This window comes from Serinus canaria, chromosome 3 (assembly GCF_022539315.1).
Source record: "Serinus canaria isolate serCan28SL12 chromosome 3, serCan2020, whole genome shotgun sequence".
Taxonomy (NCBI): Eukaryota; Metazoa; Chordata; class Aves; order Passeriformes; family Fringillidae; genus Serinus; species Serinus canaria.
Window position 1 is genome coordinate 110,110,854 of NC_066316.1, and position 24,061 is coordinate 110,134,914.

At 51.5% G+C, this 24,061-nt stretch overlaps 1 protein-coding gene across 1 annotated transcript; it reads left to right on the forward strand.

Moving 5' to 3' along the window:
• The first annotated feature begins 1,454 nt into the window (after positions 1-1,454).
• On the forward strand, positions 1,455-23,789 carry FAM167A (family with sequence similarity 167 member A). The gene is made up of 3 exons (XM_009096155.4): positions 1,455-2,340; positions 9,715-10,258; positions 21,047-23,789. Exons 2-3 carry the CDS (start codon positions 9,881-9,883, stop codon positions 21,308-21,310), a joined length of 642 nt encoding a protein of 213 aa, XP_009094403.1. The 5' UTR covers positions 1,455-2,340; positions 9,715-9,880; the 3' UTR covers positions 21,311-23,789.
• The last annotated feature ends 272 nt before the right edge of the window (positions 23,790-24,061 follow it).

A 24,061-nucleotide genomic window follows, 5' to 3' on the forward strand; every position in this document is an offset into this window, starting at 1 on the left:
CCTTGGGAGCAACACCTCTGCTGTAAACTCCTCCTGCTAGACCTGTTGGCCCGGAGGCCACCTGACCTTGTCTGGCCACGTGCCTGTGATTCAAAGCTCCTGGCTATCAAATCTGGGTGGCTGAATCCAACTTGTTTGTCAGGAAGGGGCCCCAGTGGTGGTCATTCCCAAGCCATGTCATGGAATTGCTCATCCCACACCAAAACCAGGCCAGGGGCTGTTTCAGCCTGTGCCTGTCTGTTCCCTGGTGCTGCTTGGTTCATGGGCACAGACTCAGTTTTGATTTGGAGGAGATGTTGCGGAAAATGTTGAGCCTCCACATGCTTGATGGACCAGGCTCTACTCTGAGGGACCCAGCAACAGGATAACAGGAATAGGCAGGAACTGATGCCCAGGAAGTTCCACCTGGACATGAGGAAGAATTTTCTGTGCAGTGACTGAGCACTGAACAGATTGTCCAGAGAGGGAGTGGAGTCTCCCTCAATGGGGATATTCCAGAATTATCTGGACACAGTCCTGTGCTCTGGGATGGGGAGGCTGGACTAGCTGACCTACTGTGATCCCTTCCAACCTGTCCCCTCTTGGGATTCTGGGATTCCTTTTGCTGCTAAAACCTCCTGTAGGTCTTTGTCAGACAGTTTTAACATGCAGCCAAGAGCTCTTCCATCTCCCTTGGTGCCTCTCCATCACCATCAGCCTTCAGGTGCCTCCCTGCAGCACAGTGAGAGATGATCACCAGGCTGAGTTTGCATATGCAGATCTGAAATCCGACAAAAAATGGATGCTGGCAAAGCAAAGGAAAAAAAATTAGAAAAAAATTTGCATTTTCATTAGAAATGTGGAAATGCTGCTGCTCATTCTGAATCTGCATTGCTGCATCCAGGACACCCCCCTTCTTTGCACTCCAGATTTCCAAACCCTGTGCAGGCACAGTCTCTAAATTACTGTGGGGGTCTGGGGTACCCCTGGCGTTCGAGGGGAGGAGGGAAATCCCAGCCCTCCCATGCTGGAGCTCAGGAAGGGGCTGTAAATCTCCCTGTAGCCCTCGGGGGGCAGGCGGGATGGCTCAGGCAGGAGAAGGGAAAGGTGAAAAAAAGGAATCAAAAGGCTGTGAAGGGGTTTCTCTCACAAAAAAAAAAAAAAAAAAAAAAAAAAAAAAAAAAAAAAAAAAAAAAAAGTGGGAATGCGGGAAGGGGCCTGGATGGTTGGGGGTCGCTGGCCAAGGTTTTACCCTTCGCAGCACCAGCTCTGCAAACGCGGGCGGTGGCTCGGAGCCCCCAGATGTGTGATGTGTGGAATGCTTTGGAGAGCGGCCCCCAGGCTTTGAGGGGTTAACCTCCAACTTCTGGTGAAGGAAGGAATGAAGGAAAGAAACCCCCTCTGTCCCCTGCCTTTGATTCTGGACCCCACTCAGCCGGCAGGCACTGCCCCTCTCAGTCCCTCCTCGGAAGCAGCTAAAATGGTTTCCACCCGTCTGGGGCAGCTGTGGAAGCAACAGGAGCTTCCCCAATACAAAATTCAGGCACAGGCTGGTTCCTAAGCTGGTTTCTGCCCGGAGAGGGATGGTACCAGCCAGGGACGCACCACCCTGGGCCTTCCCAGAGATGCTGATGCATCCTTGCAAAATTCCCCTCGGCACACGCAGTGGCACCTGGAAAACGTCATCCCAAAGCTCTCCCGAATGCCAGAGAACCCCAAACTCCTTGGGTGGGGGGAGGACGGATATCCATGGTAAGAAACACCATCAGCATCAGGACACCAGCAGGTTGGTGTCGGGAAGAGCCACAGATTCCTCCGGGAGCACAGCAGCTCCCCGGGCATCCCCTGCAAAACTCGAGGGTACCTGCCCTCCTCTGGAGCGCTCCATCCCTGCTCGCCACGCCGAAAGCATCGCTGATGTTCCTCCCTCTGCTGGGTGCCGGAGGATGTTTAGGACCCGGGCTGTGCAGCTCCTCCCTTCCAGGTCTCTCCAGGGTTATTGCTTGGTGGGAGGTAGGTTCAGGGCTTGGTGGTATGAATGAAAGAGAGAGAGGAAATCGGCACTGAAAAGCTCAAACTGGAATAGCTCGCCTGTCTCCAGGCAACAGCCCTGACGCAACCGCTGGGAAAAAAAAAAAAAAAAAAAAAGAGTCCCCTAAATGAAAAAAAAAAAAAAAAAAAAAAAACAACAAACCAGCCACCACAGGCACGGATTGCTGAAGCGAGACACAGAGGAGGAGAATGAGACAGACTCCGGGAGGCACTGGTGACACCGCTCTGCAAACACCAAGTTGGGGACCCGAGGTGCAAGGAGGGAGCCAAGATGTCCGTGCAATAATCCCCGATCTGACTCCAGCCCCGGTAAGTTTGGTGCTGGTGGTGGCTTGGGGGGACAGAGCCAGCCTGGGGACACCCAGCACGGGAGCTGTCGGAGAGCTGCCCGGGGCTGGAGGGGACCCCAGGAGCCGCAGAGAGGGGTGATGGGGACCCCACGGAGCAGCAGCTCAGCTCCGGGGTCTGGCGAGCCGGTTCTGCTGTGGGGTTTGCGAAGTGTCCCCCCTGCCGCAATCCCCTGCCCCGCCGACATTGCCTGGAGATGGCTCCCCATTGATTGGGAATGTCTGAATCCTCCTTTCCCATGATGTTTGTGGATTTTGCTCTCAGCTGGGAGCAGCGTGGGGCTCCTCACCCGCTCCAGGAGGATATTTCCGCACTGGGCGAGGTGTGACAGGGGAGACGCTGCCCGGGTTTCGGGACAATCACCTGTTGCTCCCTCTGCCCCCAGCCTGAGATGTGCGGGAGCCCTGGAAACCTTCCCAAACCTGGAAAGCTTGGTGGGGCTGTGCAGTGCAGACATGGTGGGATGAGCGTGGTGGCCTCGCAGGGCGTAGCTTCCTCGGGGTTTTGAATCAGGCACCGTGCGCTGAGCAGAGCAGGTTTCCACCTGCTCGGGTCTGGCCCTCGCAGCTCAGGTTTACACCGAGGAGGGGAAAAAAAAAAAAAACAAAACAAAACAAAAAAACCAGCCAGAACTTCTTCAGAGCCCTTTATAACAGCTTGGGGCTAATTGTTCAAATAATAGCGCCAGCCCGCATCCCTCCCAGCGCGAGTGTTTGTGCCCGAAAGCCCCGGGGTGCTGCACACAGGGGCAGCATCCCCATCCCACAGCCACAGGGCTGGCACCTCTCCCACCACAGGCACCTCTCTAAGGGCAGCCCTCCCTGTCTCCCTGCGATGCTCCCCCCGTTATTCCACAATCCTGCACCCTCCGGAGCTTTCCTACATCGGAGACCTCAGCGGAGGTGGGGTGGGAGGTGGGAATGGATGGAAAGCAAGTTCCTGGCTTCCAGCGAGGAGCTGATTCCTCTGGCTTTGTCTGCTCGTCCCCTGTATCCGAGGAACTCCCCTCTTTCCAGCGGGAACGAGCCTGTTTTGGCTGCCGTGGGTTTGCTCCGTGCCAGCCATCATTTCAGCACACGGGAGCTGCTGCTGTGTTTTTGCATCCCAGCTCTTCCCTGCTTTGAAATGTCCATTAAATTCCCCCCATCCTTCATGGGGGAGTCTGTACACCACAAAAATCCACCAGAACGGGAGGAATCCGGCTTCTGCCGGGCTCTGGGCTTGCAACAGCCCCGCAGCCATTAGGTGTTTGCAAAATGTAGCAGAGACACTGCAGGGAAAAAGAGAAAAAAAAAATAAAAATAACCAGCCTCAGAGCAGTGTAGCCCTTCTGGGGGGAGGGAGAGGAGGGTCTGTTTGCAACCAGCTGATCTTAAATGGTATTAAATGCCACAGTGCAGCTCAGCACTGGGAGAAGACAGGTCTGAGGACAGGGGTTGGAGGATCATGGTTTGGATAATTGGATGGGACAGGGGGCATGTAAAGGGGATTAAGGGGTCACCAAGGGGCTGACCCCACTCCCCTGATCGTGTTAACTTGGAGCCTGGGGGTCTCCAGTGGGAGCTGGCCCTGGTGTTGTCCCTGCAGGGGCTGAGCTCGGTGCTGGGCAGATTGGAGCTCAACAAAACAAAACAAAAAGGTTAGATTGGTTTTTTCTTCTTTCTGAAAACACACCCTTGCATGCTGCATCTGGGGAAAAAACAGCTCCCCCTGCTAGTCTCCTGGGAAGAGAGCATTTCTCAGCCTGCCCTGGCTCATTCCCAAGGAATCCCAGCCCTTTTCATTAGCCTGGGCACAAGGGCACAGAGGTCCTCTCCTCTCCTTGCTGAGACGTGGCCATGCCTGGGGTGGCAGTGGGGAAAAAGGGGGAAAAACCAGCTGTGCCAAGCCACAGGTCCTTTGGGGGCATCTCTGGGGACAGGCTGGCTGTGCCACCTCTGAGATTAGCTCCAAAACCTGCAGGCAGCCTGGGGCAGTGAGTGGAGATGAAACCCTTGCCCATAACCCATAGCTCCACAGAGCCCAGAACACACCAAGGTGGACATGGTGACTTCACCAAGAGCCTGAAAGCTTGCCTTTGCTTCTGCTCCTTAATCCTTTTCCTACTGAGAGGAATCCTACCTGGTTTGGGCTGGGTGGGTTGTAAGCATTGACCCTGTTCAGCTCCCCATTTTGCAGCTACTTCCAGCTGACTGGAAGACTGGTTTGCTGGAATGCCAAATACTTCTTCATGCAGGATTTCCACACAAAGCCTGGAAATCTGCTGATCCAGAGGAGCCTTACTGGTCTGAAAATGGAGCTGAAAGGGTCCATCTGAAGCAGGCAGCAGCCTCAGCCCTGCTGCCTCACCAGGAGCCTGCTAGAAGCTGTGTGGGGGATGCAGGAGGGATGAGGTGTAGTCGGGCAGGAAGGTGCAGATGTGTTTATTGGAACAGGTTCTGACTCTGCCTGTGACGCTGGAAATCAGCCAGGGAGAAGTGCCTTGGGGCAGGGAGTGCAAACTGGTCCCCTCTAATCTCACAGAATCACAACATGGTTTGGGCTAGAAGGGAGGTCCCTTCCATAAAGCTCATCCACTCCCTGCCATGGACAGCGACACCTTCCTCTATCCCAGGTTGCTCCAAGCCCGGTCCAACCTGGCCTTGGACCCTGCCAGGGCTGGAGCAGCCATCTCTGCCTCCCTCCACTCCCCTGATGGATTTTCTGCAGCCCCCACTGCCCTCCCCTCCTCCCTTGCAGTGTTCAGGGCTCTTTCTGGAGAACATTTGGGCAGAAGGATGTGCTGGAGCAAACCCTCATCTTGCTCCAGGTCATATGTGAATGGAAAGCCCCTCTTTCCCTTCTCCCCATTTTTCTGTGAATGCCATGTCCACATCTATGCTTGTAATGCCCATTTTGGTCTCATCAGTGCTGTCATTTTTCTATGGAGAAAAGAACAAGCTCACATACAGGAGCATGGCCAGAAGGTCTCCTTGGGCACCGTGTTCAGGGTCACTGAGGGCTCTGCCATGACTCCTCCAGCATGGGCAGAGCCCTTTCCATCCTGTCCCAACCATCCTGAGCAGGCAGAGAGCATCTGATCCTGACAGCACCAATTCCAGCCCTGGAGCATGTCCTGGCTCCTCGGGATCAGAGAGCTCTTCCTGATGCTGGGATTTTGTCCTTTTGAAGGGAGGGAAGGTGAAGGTCACTTTGGGACCAGGCTGGTTTTCTGCATGGGAGGATTTCAGCTGCTACAGAAAAGGATTGGGTGGGTAAACACTGAATAATAAAATCCAGGCAAACCAGCTCTCCTCAGGGTCAGTGGGGTGCCCAGGGATTTGTTCTCCACCTCTGCAGGATCCTTGGGCAGAGCCAGCAGGATGGGGGAGCTCTGGCAGAGTGAGGGACCCCCAGCTCACCAAATCCACACAGCACAGCAGCTCCTCTCCTGACAGAGCTCAGTTTGGCACGGGGAAAGGAATGAGTGATGTGCAACCCCCCTGAAAGGGAGCCACCAGCTCCAGGGAGCTGCAGTGCTGATCCTGATGGGTCTCTCCTTCCCTCACCCCATTCCTGAGGCCTCTGAGTCTCTGCTGCCCTGAGGGTGCTCTGGAACATCCATCCAACCTCAGCCAGAGTCCTCCCTTACTCCATTGCTATGGCAACCCCTTCTCACAGGCATCTCCTGCTCTCTGCCCCTCTCCCAACCTGCAGCAGACACCCGGGGGGGTCAGAGACCTCCAGGGGGGTCAGTCACCCCCACCCCAGCCCTGTGTCATTGCCGTGCATGGAGGGAGGCAAACACAGCTCTTCCTGCACACCAGGCACTGTCCCCCACCTCCCACTCCACCTCGGTGTTCCTTCACCCCACATTCCAGGCTCAGGGTCCTCCTCTGCTGCTGGGAGCTGCAGAGCTGGATGGTGATGCTGGCAGGTTGGATTTACTCCAGGGGTTTCCTCTGTAGGACCAGGGGGTATCTGGGTGACCCCTGTGCAAACCTCCAGAGCAAATGATCAGGGGAACCACATCCCAAACTCCATGGATAGGGGGGTGTGCCTGCACCCACTGGAGTAGGAGCACGAGCACCCAGGTGAGATCTGGGGACACTAGAGGTGAATTCTGAATTCTGTACATCTCTGACAATCCCCAGAGCTTTTTCCCTGGAGGCCAGTTGCATGGACTGACTTCTCAGCGAGAGGGAAACTGAGGCACAGAGGGGCTGAGGTCCTTTTTGAAGGTCATTCACTGCCTGAAGCATTGCCTCTGCCCTGTTTGCTCCATGCCACAAGTGTCATCTGTGGTGTGTGTGTGGCAAAAGGGCTTCTGTCAGCTGAGGTTTTGTCTCCTATCAAGGCTTTTTTTGCCTTTCCAGCCCCCAGAGGAACAGAATTCCTCTGCCCCACACTCCTGCAGCCCCTGCTGCTCCTCTGCAATAAGAAATGGTGTTACAAGAACCCACAATCCACCAGGAACAGAGAAGGAAGAAGAATAATTTGCTCCCCCCACCTCCTCCTTGGCTAATTGTTGAACTCCCAGTTCAAACATTCCTATTATTTCTCCATCCCAGGCAGGTGCTTCTGCTGATCCCTTGGGGTAGGTCAGTTGACTTCTCCAGTGGAAACCTAACACCAGAAAGAAATTAAAAGGTTTTTTTGTGGTTGTCTCAGTGACCCGTTGTGTTCTGTGCTTTCAGGATTCACCTAAGGGAAGGGGGGAACCCCTGACCAGAGGTCCTGAGTGAGGTGTGAGCCATCCCTCTCCCTGTTTTGGGGCTGAACCCGTTACCCCTAATTAGCAGTGGCACAAACTCCCTGTGGCAGGTGTGATAATGAGACAAATCAAGGATTAATCACTTAAATCCCCTCACAGTGGCCAGCACATGGGGAGTCAAGCCTAGGGCAGGAGACTGGGAGGATGTGGATTTGAGCCAGAGGCAGGTTTGTTCCTGGGAATTTGGTAGCTCTCAGGCACCAAAGGGTTTGTGTTACATTTTCTCACACTTAACAACTTTCAGATCTCTTTCTCTACAGCAGGTCTTTGATCTAAGTCCAAGATATTGATAGGAAATTAGAGGTGGCTCTCTTCTGTCACTTTGGAGTTTGGACAGGCTGGGGAATGCTGCCAGTTTAGGGGGTGTCCCTGCAGAGGCAATGAGATGTTTCATGTTACACCAGAGAGAAAGTGATGGATGGCCTGAATTGATGCTGCTTTTGGGGTAGAAAAACCAAATCTCCTCCAAAGCTGCTGGCAGTTGTGGTGACAGGGAGGGGGAGATGTCAGCAGGGTTGGGACAAAGGGGATGGTCCAAGCTGCTGTTCTGTTTTCATGGTCCAGTGCTCTAAATGCTAACTGAGCTGTGCCCAGGGCTCAAATACCAGGGCCCATTGCCACCCTGAGGATTTCATACACGCTGAAAAACAGGACAAAAGAGTTTGTGGGGGGCTCTGTTTTGTAGCTGTGGCATTCAGAAAATGATAAAAATATGATCTTTGCTGGGGATTAGCAGATCCAGCAGCCCAGTGTGGAACTGCAGCAGGCTCTGGGGCTGCTGGGTTTGGGCCACCCTCAGCAGTCTCCACAGAGCTCTCATAGGACAGAGAAAAAAGGCTCAGAAACGAGGTCTTTAGAGTCATTACTTGTTTTCCTTTATTGATTTGGGGAGGCTGGAGCAGAAGGAAAGGTAAATTCATCGACATGCCCAGAGCCCTGCAGAGCACCCTTCCACCAGGGCAGCCTGCTGCTCTCCCCTCTCTTTTTCGACAGAAGAAGGAAAATTGTTGCTGTTCCAGGCACGAGAGTCGGCTTCAACCTGCCAGAGTGTCTGTGCGTGCTCCCTCTCCCCGTAAAACTCTCGTTAACATAAATAGGAGCAGGAAGGAGACCACAACATGACTAATCCTCCACCCCCACACTGTCTGTGTGTACGCTCTCAACTCCTCCTTCAGCTCGTGTGCCCCCACACAATTGTTGGGAGAAGTCTTGCTCTCACTCTGTGTTTATTTTGAATTGAATCTTCCTACTGAAAAGGCTGGAGAGGCGTAATTATGGTCTGGATTTCAGAGCTGCACATGCCTTTGTGGGAATGGCAGGGAGAAGAATGGCTGAGTGGCTCTAGGAAGCTGCACACATCCTGCCTGGTTTTCCAGGCACCTCACCAGGCAGGCAGAGAAGTATTTTGTTTTGTGCCTGACGTTCAGAAGAGAGCTCTGGATCTATTCCTAGCTCAGCTACAGATGAGCACACGACCTTGAGAATGTCTCTTACCTGATCCTGCTGGCAAATAAATACAAAAGCTGCCTGAGCTTAACTCTTGAGGAGTTCTCTGCCCCTCCAGGTCCCAGGGCTGTGGGCACAGCTTCCATGAGTGCTGACAGCAGAAGTGGGGAGGGAGATCCTGGCTTCTCTGTGCTGCTGCTCCTAAGGGTGTTTACAAGGGACCATTCCCACTGGACAAACTGGATGTGGCCAGTGATGGAAACCACCAGTCCAAGCCTCCCTGGGTGTCTGAGCCCCAGCCATGCCAGCACCCCAGGTAGTTCCTCACCTGGCTGGGACCACATTCCTGACTGGAGCCAGTGGGCCAGGAGGGAACTCAATCCTCAGGCTGCAGCTTTGGCAAACCTGGAACTAAACCCAGATCTTAAACTGGAGGGGAGTGTGGTGTGGGGAAGAATAAATCTCTTTTTCCAGTTCTCCTTTTGACTCAAACTCTTGGAAGAAGTTTGGGTTTCCAGAATGGTTTGTGTTGGAAGAACCTTAAAGATTCCACCCCCTGCCATGGGCAGGGATACCTTCCACCATCCCAGGTTGCTCCAAGCCCTGTCCAGCCTGACCTTGGACACTTTCAGGGATTCAGGGGCAGCCACAGCTTCTCTGGGCACCCTCAGCCAGGGCCTCCCCACCCTCACAGGGAGGAATTTCTCCCTAATATTTAATCCAAACTTCCCCTCTTTCAGGTTGTCCTATTTCATCTGGACCTGATTTGCGGGGATGGGGAAATGTGGGGTTGTCAGGCAGAAAATCAGCAAAACCAGACAGCTCAACATCCAGCAGCAGCCACTGCTGTCTCCAGAGGACTTTGGGGTCTGGGAATGTGTCCTGGCCTCCTTGGCCACCCTTCTGTGGCCCCTTGAGTTAAGATTGGAGGTGTAGGTAACCAGAGCTTTGCTAAAAGCCAGAGCCTGTCTGTTCCTGCCCCAGAGCACTCAGATAACTGAGGTGAGGTCACCCTCCCCTGCAGCACCTTGGCACTCAGCCTCTCCCAAAACCCTCACTCCCCTGCTGTCTCTCTTTCCTCACTCCCTTTTCCTTCTCAAAACCAATTCTTTTTTTTTTTCTTCTTATTCTTCTAGGTGTTCATTCAAGGCTGGTTTGGTGCTTGAGGAGGGGCCCACACCTCAGCTGTCCTCAGGGAGCTGTGCTGAGCACCTCGTGATACCCTGGTCAAACCTTGAGGGTTCTCACCTCCATCCCTGGTCCTTTCCAGCCCACCTCTATGCCTTTGGACTCTCAGAGAGGATGTCTGTGCCCCAAATCCAAATAGAAGAGGCTCTGGACAGCATGGATGCCGGCTCTGGGGGGGTTCCTCCTCCAGATGATCACCTGAGGACCCTCAAGGCATTGACAGAGAAGCTGAGACTGGAGACCAGGCGCCCTTCCTACTTGGAATGGAAGGCAAAGCTGGAGGAGCAGGCTTGGAAGAGCCCCCAGCCCGAGGGAGACAGGGAGGACGAGGCCACCAAGGCCAAAAAGACCCCAGGGGAGACTGTCCCCATGAGGAAGGTGCAGCTGCACCTCAATGGGAGCCCTGCCCAGGACAAGGGGACTGTCACCTCAGGGAGGATAGGTGGCTTTGAGAGCATCGACGAAGCTTTGACGTGGCTCAGGAAGGAGCTGGTAAGTGATTGCCTGTCCCTGTCCCTGCTAGCACCAATTTTCAAGAGGGATAAAAATGAAAGAGTGGGGAAACTCCTTGTTGCTGCCTGCCTTCAGCCCCAGGTGGAACAGCAACAATCAGTCATTGTGTTTTCCATCATTGGTTGCATTTTTCCATCACTCATTTTGTTTCCCACACCTGGCTCTTCCAGGCCCATTCTCTGTTGCTTTTTTCTTGATTCAAACCCAGTCCACATTTCTGTCATCCCCCCATCCCAGCCCTGGGCCCTGTCTCCCACATCTGTTTATTTCTGGTTTTGATGTGCTGGATATTTCACAGAGAAGGAGGGGACAAAAATCCTTTGTCTTTTTTAAGAACCTGTGCTAGGAAAATCCAGAGAGCCAGGGCTGGAATTCACCTTTCCTCTGTCACTTTGCTATCATGGGTTTTGGCACAAATTTAACCTGGGCCTGACCCAGCTCCCAGCTGAGCTCGGGAGTCAGCACAGCCTGGGGATAATTCCCAGGGGGGTGCACCCATCCTGACAGAGCTCGAGAAATGTTTGGAAAACACTCTCAGGCATATCCAGTGATTTTGGGGTTGTCCTGTGCAGGGCCAGGAGTTGGACTTGATGATCCTTGTGGGTCCCTTCCCTTTTAGGGTATTCTGTGATTCTCTGGAGGTTGATAGGATGGGTATGTCCCTGTCAGGGCAGCTGAAGTCAGAGCTGGAGATTGAGCTCAGGTGCTCTTCACAGGAGTAGAACCAATCAGACTCCAAAGCCACACTTCCCTTCTCCTCACTGGCATGAAAATTCTTTATTATCTGGCCCAAATCACTGGAAGTGACTCATGACACGTGGCTTTGTTTCTGTTGCCCAGTTGGAATTTTGCCTGTGAGTCCCAGCAGGAATATTTGCAGCAGGGGCTGGGACATCACTTGTGGCCAACACTTGTGAAAATGTTCCTGTGCAGACACTTTGTTTTTGAGAAGCACTGAAATCTTTGAGGAAAGCTTCTGACAAGGATGAATAACAGTTTTAAAGGCTTTTTTGTGACTTTTGCTTCAGATAATGTTGATTTGTCAACTTTCTGTTGCTGCATTCACCCAACTCCTCTGGTCCCCTGAGGATTTATTTACAGAGGTGGTTCTGGATTTTGCACTTTGGTGACTTGGTTTCTCAGGACCATGATTTCAGGAATTCAGGACTATTAGGAACAGCTTTGGGATGATCCCCTACAACCCCTCAGTGCTCTGGACAGCCTCGGCTCCAGATCTGTGACCTGAATCTGGGTGTAATCTTAAATTCACACTTGATGGAAATCCTGAATCTCAACATGATCAAAGAGAGTGAGAAGCAGATTTTCCTTCTCAGAACCCTGGATTTTAAAAGATTTGGGGGTTTCTTTCAATCTCTGCCCATGATGGAAGTACAAATTGTCTCAGAGTCTGATTCTACCCCTTAGACTGGGGTGTGGTATCTAAACCACCATCTGTCAAAAACTGAAAGTTCAAATTAAAGATGAGAAAAGGCCAAGCAAACCCTAATTGTTCCTCACTTTCCATTTCCCAGCCACTTAATTATACCAGTCTTTGCTGGGTCTGGACGTGACTGGTAATTTAGAACAATTTCCCCAAAAGAGAGAGCAATTTTTTGACTGACCACAGGGTGAAATAGCTGAGCTGGAGGCACGAGTGTGGATAAGAGCTGCCAGCAGGCAGAGGGAGCACAGCCAGGCCATCCCATCACATGGTGCTGGAACCAAAAGGTGCATTTCACATTACATTTCAAGGGTGAAATGCAGTATCTTGTCAAAGAAAGGAACAAGTTTCCCAACATCCCAACACAGACAAGATTTTTCCTCATGTGGTGGTAGCAGAGCCATCAGGAAGGCTCCACAGCCAGATGAAGCCCAGAAACCAACCAGATCCTGGGCTGATCCCACAGTGTGGGCAGCAGGGGAGGGGGAATTCTGCCTCTCTGCCCCTCTCAGGTGAGACCCCACCTGCAGAGTTGCCCCAGCCCTGGGACCCAGCACAGGAAGGATCTGGAGCTGCTGGAGAGAGTCCAGAGGAGGCACCAGGATAAGCAGAGGGATGGAGCAGCTGTGCTGTGAGGAAAGGCTGAGAGAGCTGGGGTTGTTCAGCCTGGAGAAGGCTTTGGGATGAGCTGATTGTGGCTTTCCAGTCCCTAAAGGAGCTACAAGAAAGATGGAGAGGGACTTTGGATAAGGACCTGAAGGGGCAATGACAAAGGGCAATGGCTTCCTGCTGCCAGAGGTCAGGGTTAGATGGGATATTGGGAAGGAATTCTTCCCTGTGAGGGTGGGGAGGGCACCCAGAGAAGTTGTGGCTGCCCCTGGATCCCTGGAAGTGTCCAAGGCCAGGCTGGGTGGGGTTTGGAGCAAGCTGGGATAGTGGAAGGTGTCCCTGCCAGGGGCAGGGTGGAACAAGATGAGCTTTAATGTCCCTTCCCACCCAAACCCTCCCATGATTCTGTGATCCCACAATGTGGTTATTTAGGGTCTGGAGGATTCACCTATCCAACAAAGAGGCAAAACCTGGTGAATGTAGAGATTCTTTCCATGCAGGAAAGAAGTGCAGCAGGCCTGTCCTTAGGGAGTGAAATGCAGAGCGTGCAGCTCCACCAGCCCCAAGCCTCAGCACAGCTCCCAGCGTGTTCAGGCTGGGTTGTGTCAACAGCATCACCCTGGAATGGTTCTGGCTTGTCCCAGGGAGCTCCTGCCAAGCACTTGGAGCTTCAGGAGTTTGCACATGCTGGGGACTGCTCCCATCAGGCAACTGGTACAGGACCACCCAGTTTGGATTTAACTCTATCCCAGCCAAAAGCAGCAGAGGCAGGAGAGTAAATTTGGTACTTTCATAGAAGGGTTTAGGTTGGGAAAGCCCTTTAAGAACATCGAGTCCAACCAACCCCCAGCACTGCCAAGGCCAGCACTAAACCGTGTCCCCAAGCCACATCCACACAGCTTTCAAATCCCTCCAGGGATGGGGATTCTTCCAGCACCCTGGGCAGCTGTGCCAGGGCTGGACAATCCTTTTGCTGAAGAATTTTTTTTTTATATCCATCTTAAACCTCTCTTGGCGCAACTTGAGGCCATTTCCTCTCACCCTATCTCTTTTCAGTCCCAATCCACACAAACGCCATCATCTGACACTGCAAGGAATTTTCCTCTGTGTCTTCAGAGTCTGCTCTGCTTTGACCTCAGCCAGGTCCAGGCTGCTCATGTTGAGAGGTGAAGCAAAAGACAAAACCCAAGGTTTTATTGTCCATCTGCTGTCAGAGCTCAAGACATTCCTCTGACTGCCCTAAAAGACTCAAAACCCTGGCAGGGGGCTCAGAAACCTTGGCACGGAGTCAAAAACACCGATTTTAACCCATAGAAACAATTACCAACTTAATGGGAAAAGTTACAAGCCACAAAAATTTGAATGAAATGATAGTGAATTTATCACAAAGGGAAAAAGTAAAATTTTAAAGTTTTTAGAATGGAACTTCAAAAAGCAAACTAAAAGAATCTAAGCGTGTCCTGTCTTTCTTCTTCTTCTTGTCCTCCATCTTCTGCTGTAATAGTAACACTTTTAAATTAGTTTAAGATTAAGACAAACAGTCTAACTTAAGTAATTGGTATTAAAAAATTATTGTAAATAAAGTATATGTAGTTTTTTAGCATAAAAAGATAACACTGCCCCAAGGGCAGTCAGTGTGCCTCAACCTGACCTGCCAGACAGACCTCCCCAAGTCCAAAAGAAAATGTGACAGATCAGAGAAAATAAACAACCTTAAAAACCAGAGCTGAAAAATCCTGACTTCTTCGAGCGCAAAGCTGAGACAAAAGATCTTTTAATACCTCAAGAGCCATTCCAGCAACAACAAACCCCAAAATCTGCTTTTCTGGGCCTGTCACCTCCCGTGCCCTGTGCCAAGCCCAGGTTTGTAGGACTGACACAAACCCAGGGAGCCTCAGCCAGCCACATCAGCTGGGCCCTGCTGGGAACCTGGCCCCGGGAAGCTGATTTATTCAGACATGCAAACTGCTCTTGTTTTTTGTGCTGAGAGGCTCTGTGGAGGTGTAGGAGCAAATTGCAGCTCTCAGCATGTGCTGAGCTGCCCTGGGGCTGGAGCATTTCCCTCCCCAGCTCCTCCTGCCTCTTCTCTGCCCTTGTGTTTGCCTTTGCACTGTCAAGTGTGGCAGCTCCTCATCTGTGCTGAGAGCAAAACCATCACCAGCCCAGGGAGGGTGACAGACTCGAGGGCTGGAGGGGTCACACTTTGCTCTTTGCTTTTGAAATTTGCCAGGTTTTACGAGTTATGAAATTAAGTATTCAAAGTCTTCTCTCTCCTAAGTATGGCTAAAGTACAACCCTATGAACAGGGGCATCTTAGAACAGTTCTAACTTTGTCCTTCTAGGAAAAATGAGTTCTCTATCTCCAATTCACCAGTTTGGCATTGAAATCTGAGGGGTGTGAGCCAGAATGCAGGAAAGACCTGAAAAGGAACACAAATGTCTGGGAAATCATAAAACACCTCTGTCCTGTTGTTCAGATTTTAAAAAATTGAATATTAAGCATTTTATTTCCATTTGGGATACTCATGTTGGCTGAACAAGTGCTTGAGTAAGTTTAAACAACAATGCAGCACCAAATTTCCTCATTATGAGGTGGGGAGGCCCTGGCACAGGTTGCCCAGAGAAGCTCTGGAGTCCCCAGCCCTGGAAGTGTCCAAGGCCAGGTTAGACAGGGCTTGGAGCAACCTGGAATAGTGGGAGATGTCCCTGCCCATGGCAGGGGGTGGAACAGGATGAGTTTTAAGGGCCTTTCCAACCCAAATCATTCTGTGACTCTGTGACCTCTACTGTTAAATTGCTGAAACTAGGGAAGAGTTTAAGATTTATTATGGAACAGAACCATCCCAAAGGGTCAGTTTGGGTGCAGCCACTGCTTTGGGGAGAGAGGGAGCCAACACAGCCTAAACAACGCTGAGGAAGAGTGAGATTTGCACCCACAACATGGTCCAGCTGGCAAAGACAGCTCTCCTGGGTGTGATAGAGAACTCCCAGGCATTCCAGAAGGAGCTGGGATAACTCATCTGGGGCTGTGGGCTGCACCACAAGAGTGTGAGCACCTAAAATTAGCCAGGGTGGCATCTGGGCACCTCTGAAGAAGCCCCAAATTAAAACACAGACAATGTGGACTTGTCTGAAGGGTTTGGCAAGGATCTGACAAGTGGCCTGTGCTTCTTTGTGCTTGCACTCAGGAAAGTGCCAAGTGCCAATTCACATTTCATTTTCTTTTGATCTTTTGGAAATAAAAAAGGCTGGCCCTGTGGGGGCAGCTGCCTCTCCACAGACCATCCCCCTGAGCTTTGTGGACCAGGCTGGGACTTCATCCATGGGATTCTTCTCTTTTGGGGAGAGAGGGAAATCTCAAAGAGCTCCTCATCTCCATGCCTCAAGGTGCTGCCTGCTGAAAATCCCCCAAAAGCAATGCAGAGAAAAGATGGACTGCTGGAAATGGGAAAATTATTGGTCTGCCTGTCTGGTGAAAGGCAAAATTGAAGGGGATTGCTTTTAGCTATTTAGGATGAGCCACCTAGACTGGAAATGAGGAACGAATACACCCAGAGCTTTCTCTCCCTCACCTCTGTTAAAGATCCCTGGGAGATTCTGAGGCTCAATCCAAGCAGAAAATCCTCCCTAAGTTCATAAGATCTGGTGGTCCAGCTTTGCATTTAAATCCAGCAGTTACTTCTCTGCCAGGAAGGACCTGAGTTTGGCTCCCCCTTCCACCCTGGGAAGTTCAACCTGGCATCCTGTCCATTCCAACCACATTCCCCAGCCATGCTGGTGAGAAACAGCTGGGGCTGGGTGTGCAGAGAGAGGCAGAAAGTGTTAAAATGTTGGTTTTCGTGAGCAAGACACACCTAAGGCTCTTCCTGCCCTGGCCATGAGAGGATCAAAGGAAATCCAAAGCCTGGCTTCTGCTGGATGCTCCCCACGGGTTTCTCCAGGATGTTGCATCCGTGTGTGGGATCTGCTGCTGCCTCACATGGATAAACTGGAGTGTGGAGTTACCTCGTGGGTGAACTTTGCAAACCAAAAACCCCACAGCTCCCCGTGGTGTGGCCCCTGTAATCCCATTATTCATTGCCAGGCAGCTTTGTGGAGCTCTGCTGGCCTGACAACTTTTCTGCTTTTAAAGGAAAAGGCTCATCCTTTCCAGTGATTGTTTGGTCCTCAGCATGGGAAGGCGGGAATGGATTTAGTATTTGGGCAGAGCCTCTGGGAAAGGGAAGGAGAATGAGGATTTCTGGGTTCTGGCTGAAATTCCTCTAAATATTGTGGGAGGGGTTGAACAGAGCAGTGTTTTATGGCACAACTCCATGGATGCAGGACAGGGGTTTGCAACTCAAGCCAAGCCCCAGGGGTGAGCGTGGGGAGGGAGAGTTCATGCCCTGCAGAGCAGCTCGACTTTGGTGCTCCACCCTCTGCCCAGCTGCCTCCACAGGACCTGTCACCAGGCAAGGAGCTCCCAAGCCCTTGGGAAGACAAGGCAGCCTTCCAAGGAGCACAGGCAGTGACAGCCCTTATCCCATTTCCATCTCCTCCTTCTGCACACCATCCTCTCATAGAAACATGGAATTCTTGAGGAAAAGCCCTCAAAGAGCATTGAGTCCAGCTCTTAACCCAGCACTGCCAAGGGTGCCACTAAACCATGTCCCCAAGTGCCACATCCACATGGTTTCAGCCAACCACTGCCAGGCTTTGTTCTTTATCTTTATGTTCTAGAGGGCTTTGCCTTCCAGTTTGTGTGAAATCAAACAGATTCCTAAAAAGAGGGAAAACAAGAACCAGTCAAAAATTGTAAAGCTGGTTTGCAAAAGAAAAAAAGCACCTATAACTCACAGCTCTCTACACAATGCCCTTATAATTCTCTTTTAAATGTTGTTGGGTTTCTTTTTTTTTTTTTTTTTTCTTGGCAGCAGAGGCTTTTTTAATCCCACATTCTTTCAAATATTCAATGAAAGCCTTTGTTGGCATTTCTTAGGTAACTTGATACACCAAGAAGAAAGAATGACCCAGGGTCACTTCAATAACACCTGTGATCATCTCCTGATAAAATGTCAGCATTTGTTGTGAGACAGGGCAAAATATCAACAGAATAGGTTTGGGTTTTTTTTATTGTAACTCAGGTGGAAGAATAAAAACTGCCAAGTGGCATTGCTCTGCTGGGAGCACAGGCTATGAGGTCTGAGAGGAAATAGTGGGGTTTTTTTGATAAAGGTAAATGACCACAACCCTGCCAACAATTTGAAGGAGATTTCCTGAGAGAGAGAAAGAGAGATTCACTCAGAGATTGGTACAAAGGTGACTTAATCCTCTCCAGACAGCCAAGCTGGAGTCTTATTGCTATCTCAGAGCATCAGGCAAGGTCCTCCAGGATACCTATCTAGTGTCAGAGATCATAGAATGGTTTGGGTTTGAAGGGATTTAGATATTAGAAAAGAATTCTTCCCTGTGAGAGTGGTGAGGCCCTGGCACAGGTTCCCATCCCTGGAAGTGCCCAAGGCCAGGTTGGATGGGGCTTGGAGCAGCCTGGGATAGTGGAAGGTGTCCCTGCCCATGGCAGGGGGCAGGACTGGATGAGCTTTAAGGTCTCTTCCAACCCAAACCATTCTGGGATTCTCTGCTTGCCTGGAGGAGGAGGGATTATGGCACAAGTTAAAACAACCCCGAGGCTGCTCTGGTGCACACCATCCTTGCGGCAGCCCTTGGAAAGGGGTCATGGAAAGGGCTCATGTAGGAATATCAGGGTCTCTGTGGGGTCTCTCAAGGGGAACTCAGCTTCCTGCCTTCCCTTCTGCATCTTCATGCACAAGCCACCAGGCCAGGAATAATTGACTCCCTTTCTCCAGAGCTGCATCTGTACCCACAAACTGAGCAGCTCATTTCCAGGCCTGGAGGGAAACTGACATGGTCTGATCACATCCATGCTGCTAAAATCCAGGAAAGGGAAATTTATCCCAAAACACAGAGTCACAGAGTCCTGGAACTGGCTGAATTGGAAGGGATCTTGGAGCTCATCCTGTTCCAGCCCCTTCTAGTGAGCCTGTTCAGCTTCTTTCCCACCTTCTTTTCTTTGTAGCTTTTGTGGTTTTGTTGCTTTTCTGTGAGGAGGGAAGTGGGGTGGGAAGTGGGAATTGTCTTGATTTGCTTTTCCAGCCCTGCCTTCTCCTGTTTGCCAGGCTGATTCCCACACCAAGTGTTCCCTCCTTCCTTTACTACCCACAGCATCCTGTGGCAATGAATTTTCTTAATTATGAGCTAGATTTTTTTTTTTTAATAAATGACCTCTTTCCTTTCATTACTTCTGAATCTTCCACCTTCCCAAGCCAGGTTCCAGGGGAGAAAAAAATACCTCCAAAACACTTAGATCATTAGCTTGGAGGTTGTGGTTCTCTGTTCTGTGGGAAACTATGGAGATCCCATCCTGAGAGCCACTTCAAATCACCGAGATAAAACAAGCCACAGGGGAGGTGGGCTCTGTCACGGGCCAACTCTGATTTATGCAGGCTGGAAACCCAGACTGAGTATTTGGGGATCAGTTATTTGGTTATTTGGTGTTCTTTTAATTGGTCCTTTCCACCTCTAATTGCTCTGTCTCCCTGTGGCTGCTGCCTTATGAGCAAAATTAATTTGGGCTTTGTTTAATGTTGAGATGGAGGCTCTGAAGCCTGACAGATACCCAAGCCAACAGCCTTGGCATGGCTTTAATTCCACTTTCCTCATGCTCCTGAAAATGAGAGCAGGCACAGAATTTCTCAATTGTTAAAAATTCCCCATCCTGAGCTGGTATATTTTTGGGATGCATTGCTGGCTTGGAAGATCCCTGTCTCCCTCACAGACTGAGCACCTCTAGATGAGTTCACAGAATCAGCTAGGCTGGAAAAGAGCTTTGAGATTGAGTCCAACCTATGACCTAACACCACCTTTTCAACCAGACCACGACACACTTTTTTTAAACACCTCCAGGGATGGTGACTCTATCACCTCCCTAGGCAGCCCATTCCATGCCCAATCACTCTTCCTATGGAGGACTTTTTCCTACTGTCCAGCCTAAACTTCTTTTGGAGCAGCTTAAGGCTGTGTCCCCTAATCCTGTCGCTGGTTCCCTGGGAGCAGAACCTGACCCCCACCTGGCTGCACCTCCTGTCAGGGAGTTGCGCAGAGTGAGGAGGTTTCCCCTGAGTCTCCTTTGTTCCAGGCTGAGCCTCCCCAGCTCCCCCAGCCTCTCCTTACTGGGCTTTCTGCTCCAGACCCTTCACCAGCCTTGTCACCCTTCTCTGGACACATTCAAGCACCTCAGCATCCTTCCATTCCCCACAATCCAGTGCAGCCTTGTCTCAGTTTGGAAAGACAGATGTTTGCTAAGGAAGGCAGGAGCCTCCCCTGAAATGGAGAATGTGAACCCTCCCCACCCCTCTAACTTGCTATAAATTTTAAATTAAGGGGCTCTCATGCAAAAAATATGGGAGTAGGAATAACAGTTCCTTAAAAGGGAAGAAAATAAAAAGATAAAATAAATAATGCAGTAAACCAAAACAACACTGACACAGCCAGAACACACCCTGACACCCTGTTGGTCAGGGTGCTGGTAGCAGTCCAATTGGAATTGTAGCTGAAGTCCTCCTGGAGTGTCAGGTGTGGTTCTGCTGGAGCAGAGATCCTGTAGAAAGGTGCCGTCTTCCTCCGTAGATCCAGTGGAAGAAGAGGCAGCTGCTGTTCCTCTGGGAAATCCAGCAGAGAAGCCGTGCTGGTGTTCCAGAATCTCTAGATTATATCCGGGTAGCAATGCTTGGCTCCTCCCTCTGCCCAGAGCATCTCCCAGTGGGATGCTGTAGTTCTTATCAGTCATGCAGTGACATTCAATAGCCTCTTATCAGCAGATGTTCCTCCTCCCCCCCAGGGAGGAGTGATTGTGGAAGAGATAAGGAAAACTGCCCACTTAACAGAAGATAACTGCCATGCAGATGGTAAATAGAACACATCTTGCCTTGTTGCCTTGTGATTTCAAGGTTTACCTCAGAACCCCGGCTCCCTCCCCTGATAATTCCCTCCCAGGTGTGTCAGTCACCTCTCCTTTCCCCTCCCTGGCCCCTGCCCAGCACTGTCTGTCAGTCCTGGCATTCCAGAAGGGTGTCCAGTGATTGGCAGATTCAAAGGAGATTCCCTCTATCCCTGGGGGGACACTGGGCCATCCAGGTGTCCTTTGTCCCTTGAGACCTCCTCTCCTGTACCTGGTTGGTGGCTCCCCACCCCTTCCCTGCCCCTCTCCCCGGGGTTAAAAGGAGCAGCAACCACGCAGTTCAGGGAGTTCTGTTGGAGGAGTTGCTGGATTCAGAGACCTGTGGGCCAGAATAAAGCTCTGGATCAAAACCCTCCATCAGAACTGACTCCTTTCCTTCACCATGGCCTTAAAGCTTCTCCAACAGGGGAAAACCTGAGGAGCAGCCCCTCTTAAGGGAGGAAGCTCCATCCCGCCAGAGCTCCAGCATGCCTGGACTTGCCTCCAGCGCCCAGCTGCAGCACCCAGCCAGCCAAAAGTGTCTCTGGGGTGAAAACACCACAGTGCCACTATTCGGTTCAGCAGCAAGGGCCAGACAACTCAAGCATGTCCCATTCAGCTATATTGGTAATATTCCAACATTGCCCTGCAATCTGGGACGAGCCTCGAGCAGCGAGGCAGCAAATTCACCACTAAAACCCCTCTTCCCTCCCCTTTCCAGGCAGAAATGCGCCTGCAGGACCAGCAGCTGGCCAGGCAGCTGATGCGGCTGCGCAGCGACATCAACAAGCTGAAGATCGAGCAGACGTGCCACCTGCACCAGCGCATGCTCAACGATGCCACCTTCGAGCTGGAGGAGAGGGACGAGCTCGCCGACCTCTTCTGTGACTTCCCCCTCGTCAGCTCCTTCAGCCTCTCCACGCCCCTCAAGCTCATCGGGGTCACCAAGATGAACATCAACTCCCGCCGGTTCTCGCTGTGCTGAACGGGGAGGAAGGAGAGGGAAGGATGGGGGAGGAAGAGGGAGAGGGCTCTCTCTGCCTCGTGGCTGGGTGAGGAGAGGCCAATGAGGAGAGAGCTTCCCTGGGAAGCTGCAGCTGGTCTTGGTGGCAGAGTGGAGATTGGCACTGGAATGGCCTGGGGATGCTCATGGGGAAGGCAGGACCTGCGTGGAAGAAGCGTGGAGAGCATCCAGACCCAACACACACACTCGGCTCCTGTGCCAAGTCCCTTCTCCTCCTCTTCCTCCCACAGGACGCCGCTCAGTGTGGGTGGTTGTGCTCAAAAATCAAAGAAGGGATCAAAAATCAGCCACAAAGCAAAATCTCTCTTCCCTTCCCCTTCCCTTCCTCCCCAGGCTGGAGTAACATTGCTTTCCTCCATGGATGTCCCCTTGGGCACCAGCCTGCAGCCTCTGCTGTTCCAAGCGTGGGATCCATGGGGCTGTTTCAGTGGGAAGTTGATTTTCAGTGGGAAGGAGCCCTCCCATCAAGCAAAGGACTGTGGGTTAAATGGTACCAGCCCCAAGAAGTGGTGAGAAGATGTGTTTGTTGGATTGCTCCATAGAGTCCAGGGCACTACAGCTTTGTTTTGCCTGTGGTATAGATTCTGGACTCACCATGGGCACATTCAGAGATTCCAGCTGACCAGAAGCCTCCTGTGTGCCCTGGAAGTCATACCCAGAGCAATACACGTTTCTGATCCTGTTGGATCCTGTTGTCAGCCACAAGACACCCTGTGGTTCACCCTGCAAACAAGGAAATGTTGTACCCAAGACGTTTCCTGTCAGAGAAATCCCAGGCTGACACCCCTCAACAGCAGCACCAGCAAACCCTGGATCCTCTGTAGCAACACACATCCATCAGAGAGAGGGACTTCAAGAGGAGAAAGGGGACTTTTGGATAACAGACTCAAAATGGAACTTAAAATTAAAGGGAGAAATTGCTGTGATGAGCTTTGGAAGTGCAGCAACACAGGGGGGTTCCCTCCCTGCCCAGCAGAATGTGAGATGGAAGCTGTGAGATGGATTCTTGCCTTTCAGTGCACACAGCTGCCTGTACTTGGCACGGGGGGCAGAGACCTCTAGTGCTGCCCAGAAAGGGACTTCAGAGGTCTTGCCATGGCAATTCTGGGACACCTGGCACCCAAGACACTAAAGATCAAGCGTGGATGCCTTCAGGCTTTCCCTCCTGTGCCCACCCCGCTCCTGACCCTGTCAGAGTGGAACAATCCTGCTCATGGTGCCCATACCCATGGCAGGAGGGTTGGAATCAGGTGATCTTTATGGTCTTGTCCAACCCAACCCATTCTGGGATCTCAGCCCAACTCTGCTCCTCCCCACGTGCCCGAGCAGGAGCAGCTCTTGGCTGAGCAGACCTGGCTGTGCCCGCAGCGCCAGCCCAAGGCCTGGGCAGGAGCAGGAGGAGCAACCCCACTGCTCTGGAAGCTGTGGCTGTGTCGATGTGCCTGTAGCTGTCTGTGAGCTCTGTGTGTGTGTGTGTCAGTCGCTGTGTGTGTGCATCCAAGCCCGCAGGACGCCTCTCCCGGGAGGCTCCAGGCTGGGCTCATGCCTTTGTTCCGAAACGCGACGGGAACCGCGATCCGGCCAGACTCCGACGTGCCTGGGAGGATGCAAGGAGGCTTCCACACCTGGGGCTCCACAGGGAGTTCCAGATTGGTGCAGAGAAGAGAAACAATTCGTGTGCCTCCACAGGTCTGCACAGTAGGGACGAATGAAGGGGTTCACAGACCTGTGGGGCTGGGGGCTCTGAGCTGAGATCAGTCCTCCGTGCCCACAACCCCTGGGTGATGCCTCCCCATCCACCCCAAAGTTCCCTGAGTGTCTTTTCTTTCTGCTAAGGAAGGAGGAATTTTAGGCACCAGAGCTTTATCTATACCGTCAGCACCACACCTGGGTGCTGAATCTCGTGCTCCCCAGGTGAGGAAAGTTTATTTTGGGTTGTGACCAGATTGTCACTTGGCCTCTGGACAAGACAACCAGCCACGGTGCCGTTCAGTTTACTAGGAACAGCCTTACTTCCCCATGGACATCTTGGAAGAAAAAAAATCCCACACCTCATTAAAATTCTTCTTTGTTTACTTTTTTCATAAAAATAAATCAGTTTTGTGTCCCACATGTTGATTTTCAGAGGTGTTTTCAATCAGAAGATAGAAATGATGGTTTTTCCATGAAAATAATGCCTTGGAAAAGGGGATTGGTTCTTTCCAGGGTCAAATGGAGTGGAGCACAGGGTGGGCCTGCCTTTGGGCTCTTGTCTGGTGGCCAAAAGCAGGGGTTAATTCAAGCACAGTCTCAGTGGGTCATTACACGTGGCATTAGGAAAGCAGACGTCTGGGTTCCAGACATGTATTTTCTGCATTGAGGGGGAAGAGGGACGTGTGTAACTGCCAGCTGTTTGTCAAAATGCACAATTTTTTAATTATAAAACCTCTGTCTGTATTGATTTCTGCCTCCGGTCTCTCACTGCGTTGGGGAAGCACCAGGATGGTGTGTTCCAGGGTTACAGGTGTGCCAGGTTTTTTCCTGGCAGGTTTTTGTATCCACTCAATCCCATCAGCTCCACCTGGCAGTCCAGGAGAGATGGGAGGAAAATAAGGTTGGAGCACATATGGTGTGTTTGGACAAAAACCTATGGGAAAGCAAGCAAAAAAAAAAAAGTTATGTTTTATGTTAGCCACTGAGTGAAAAGTGGGTCCAGGCACTTCAAATATATCA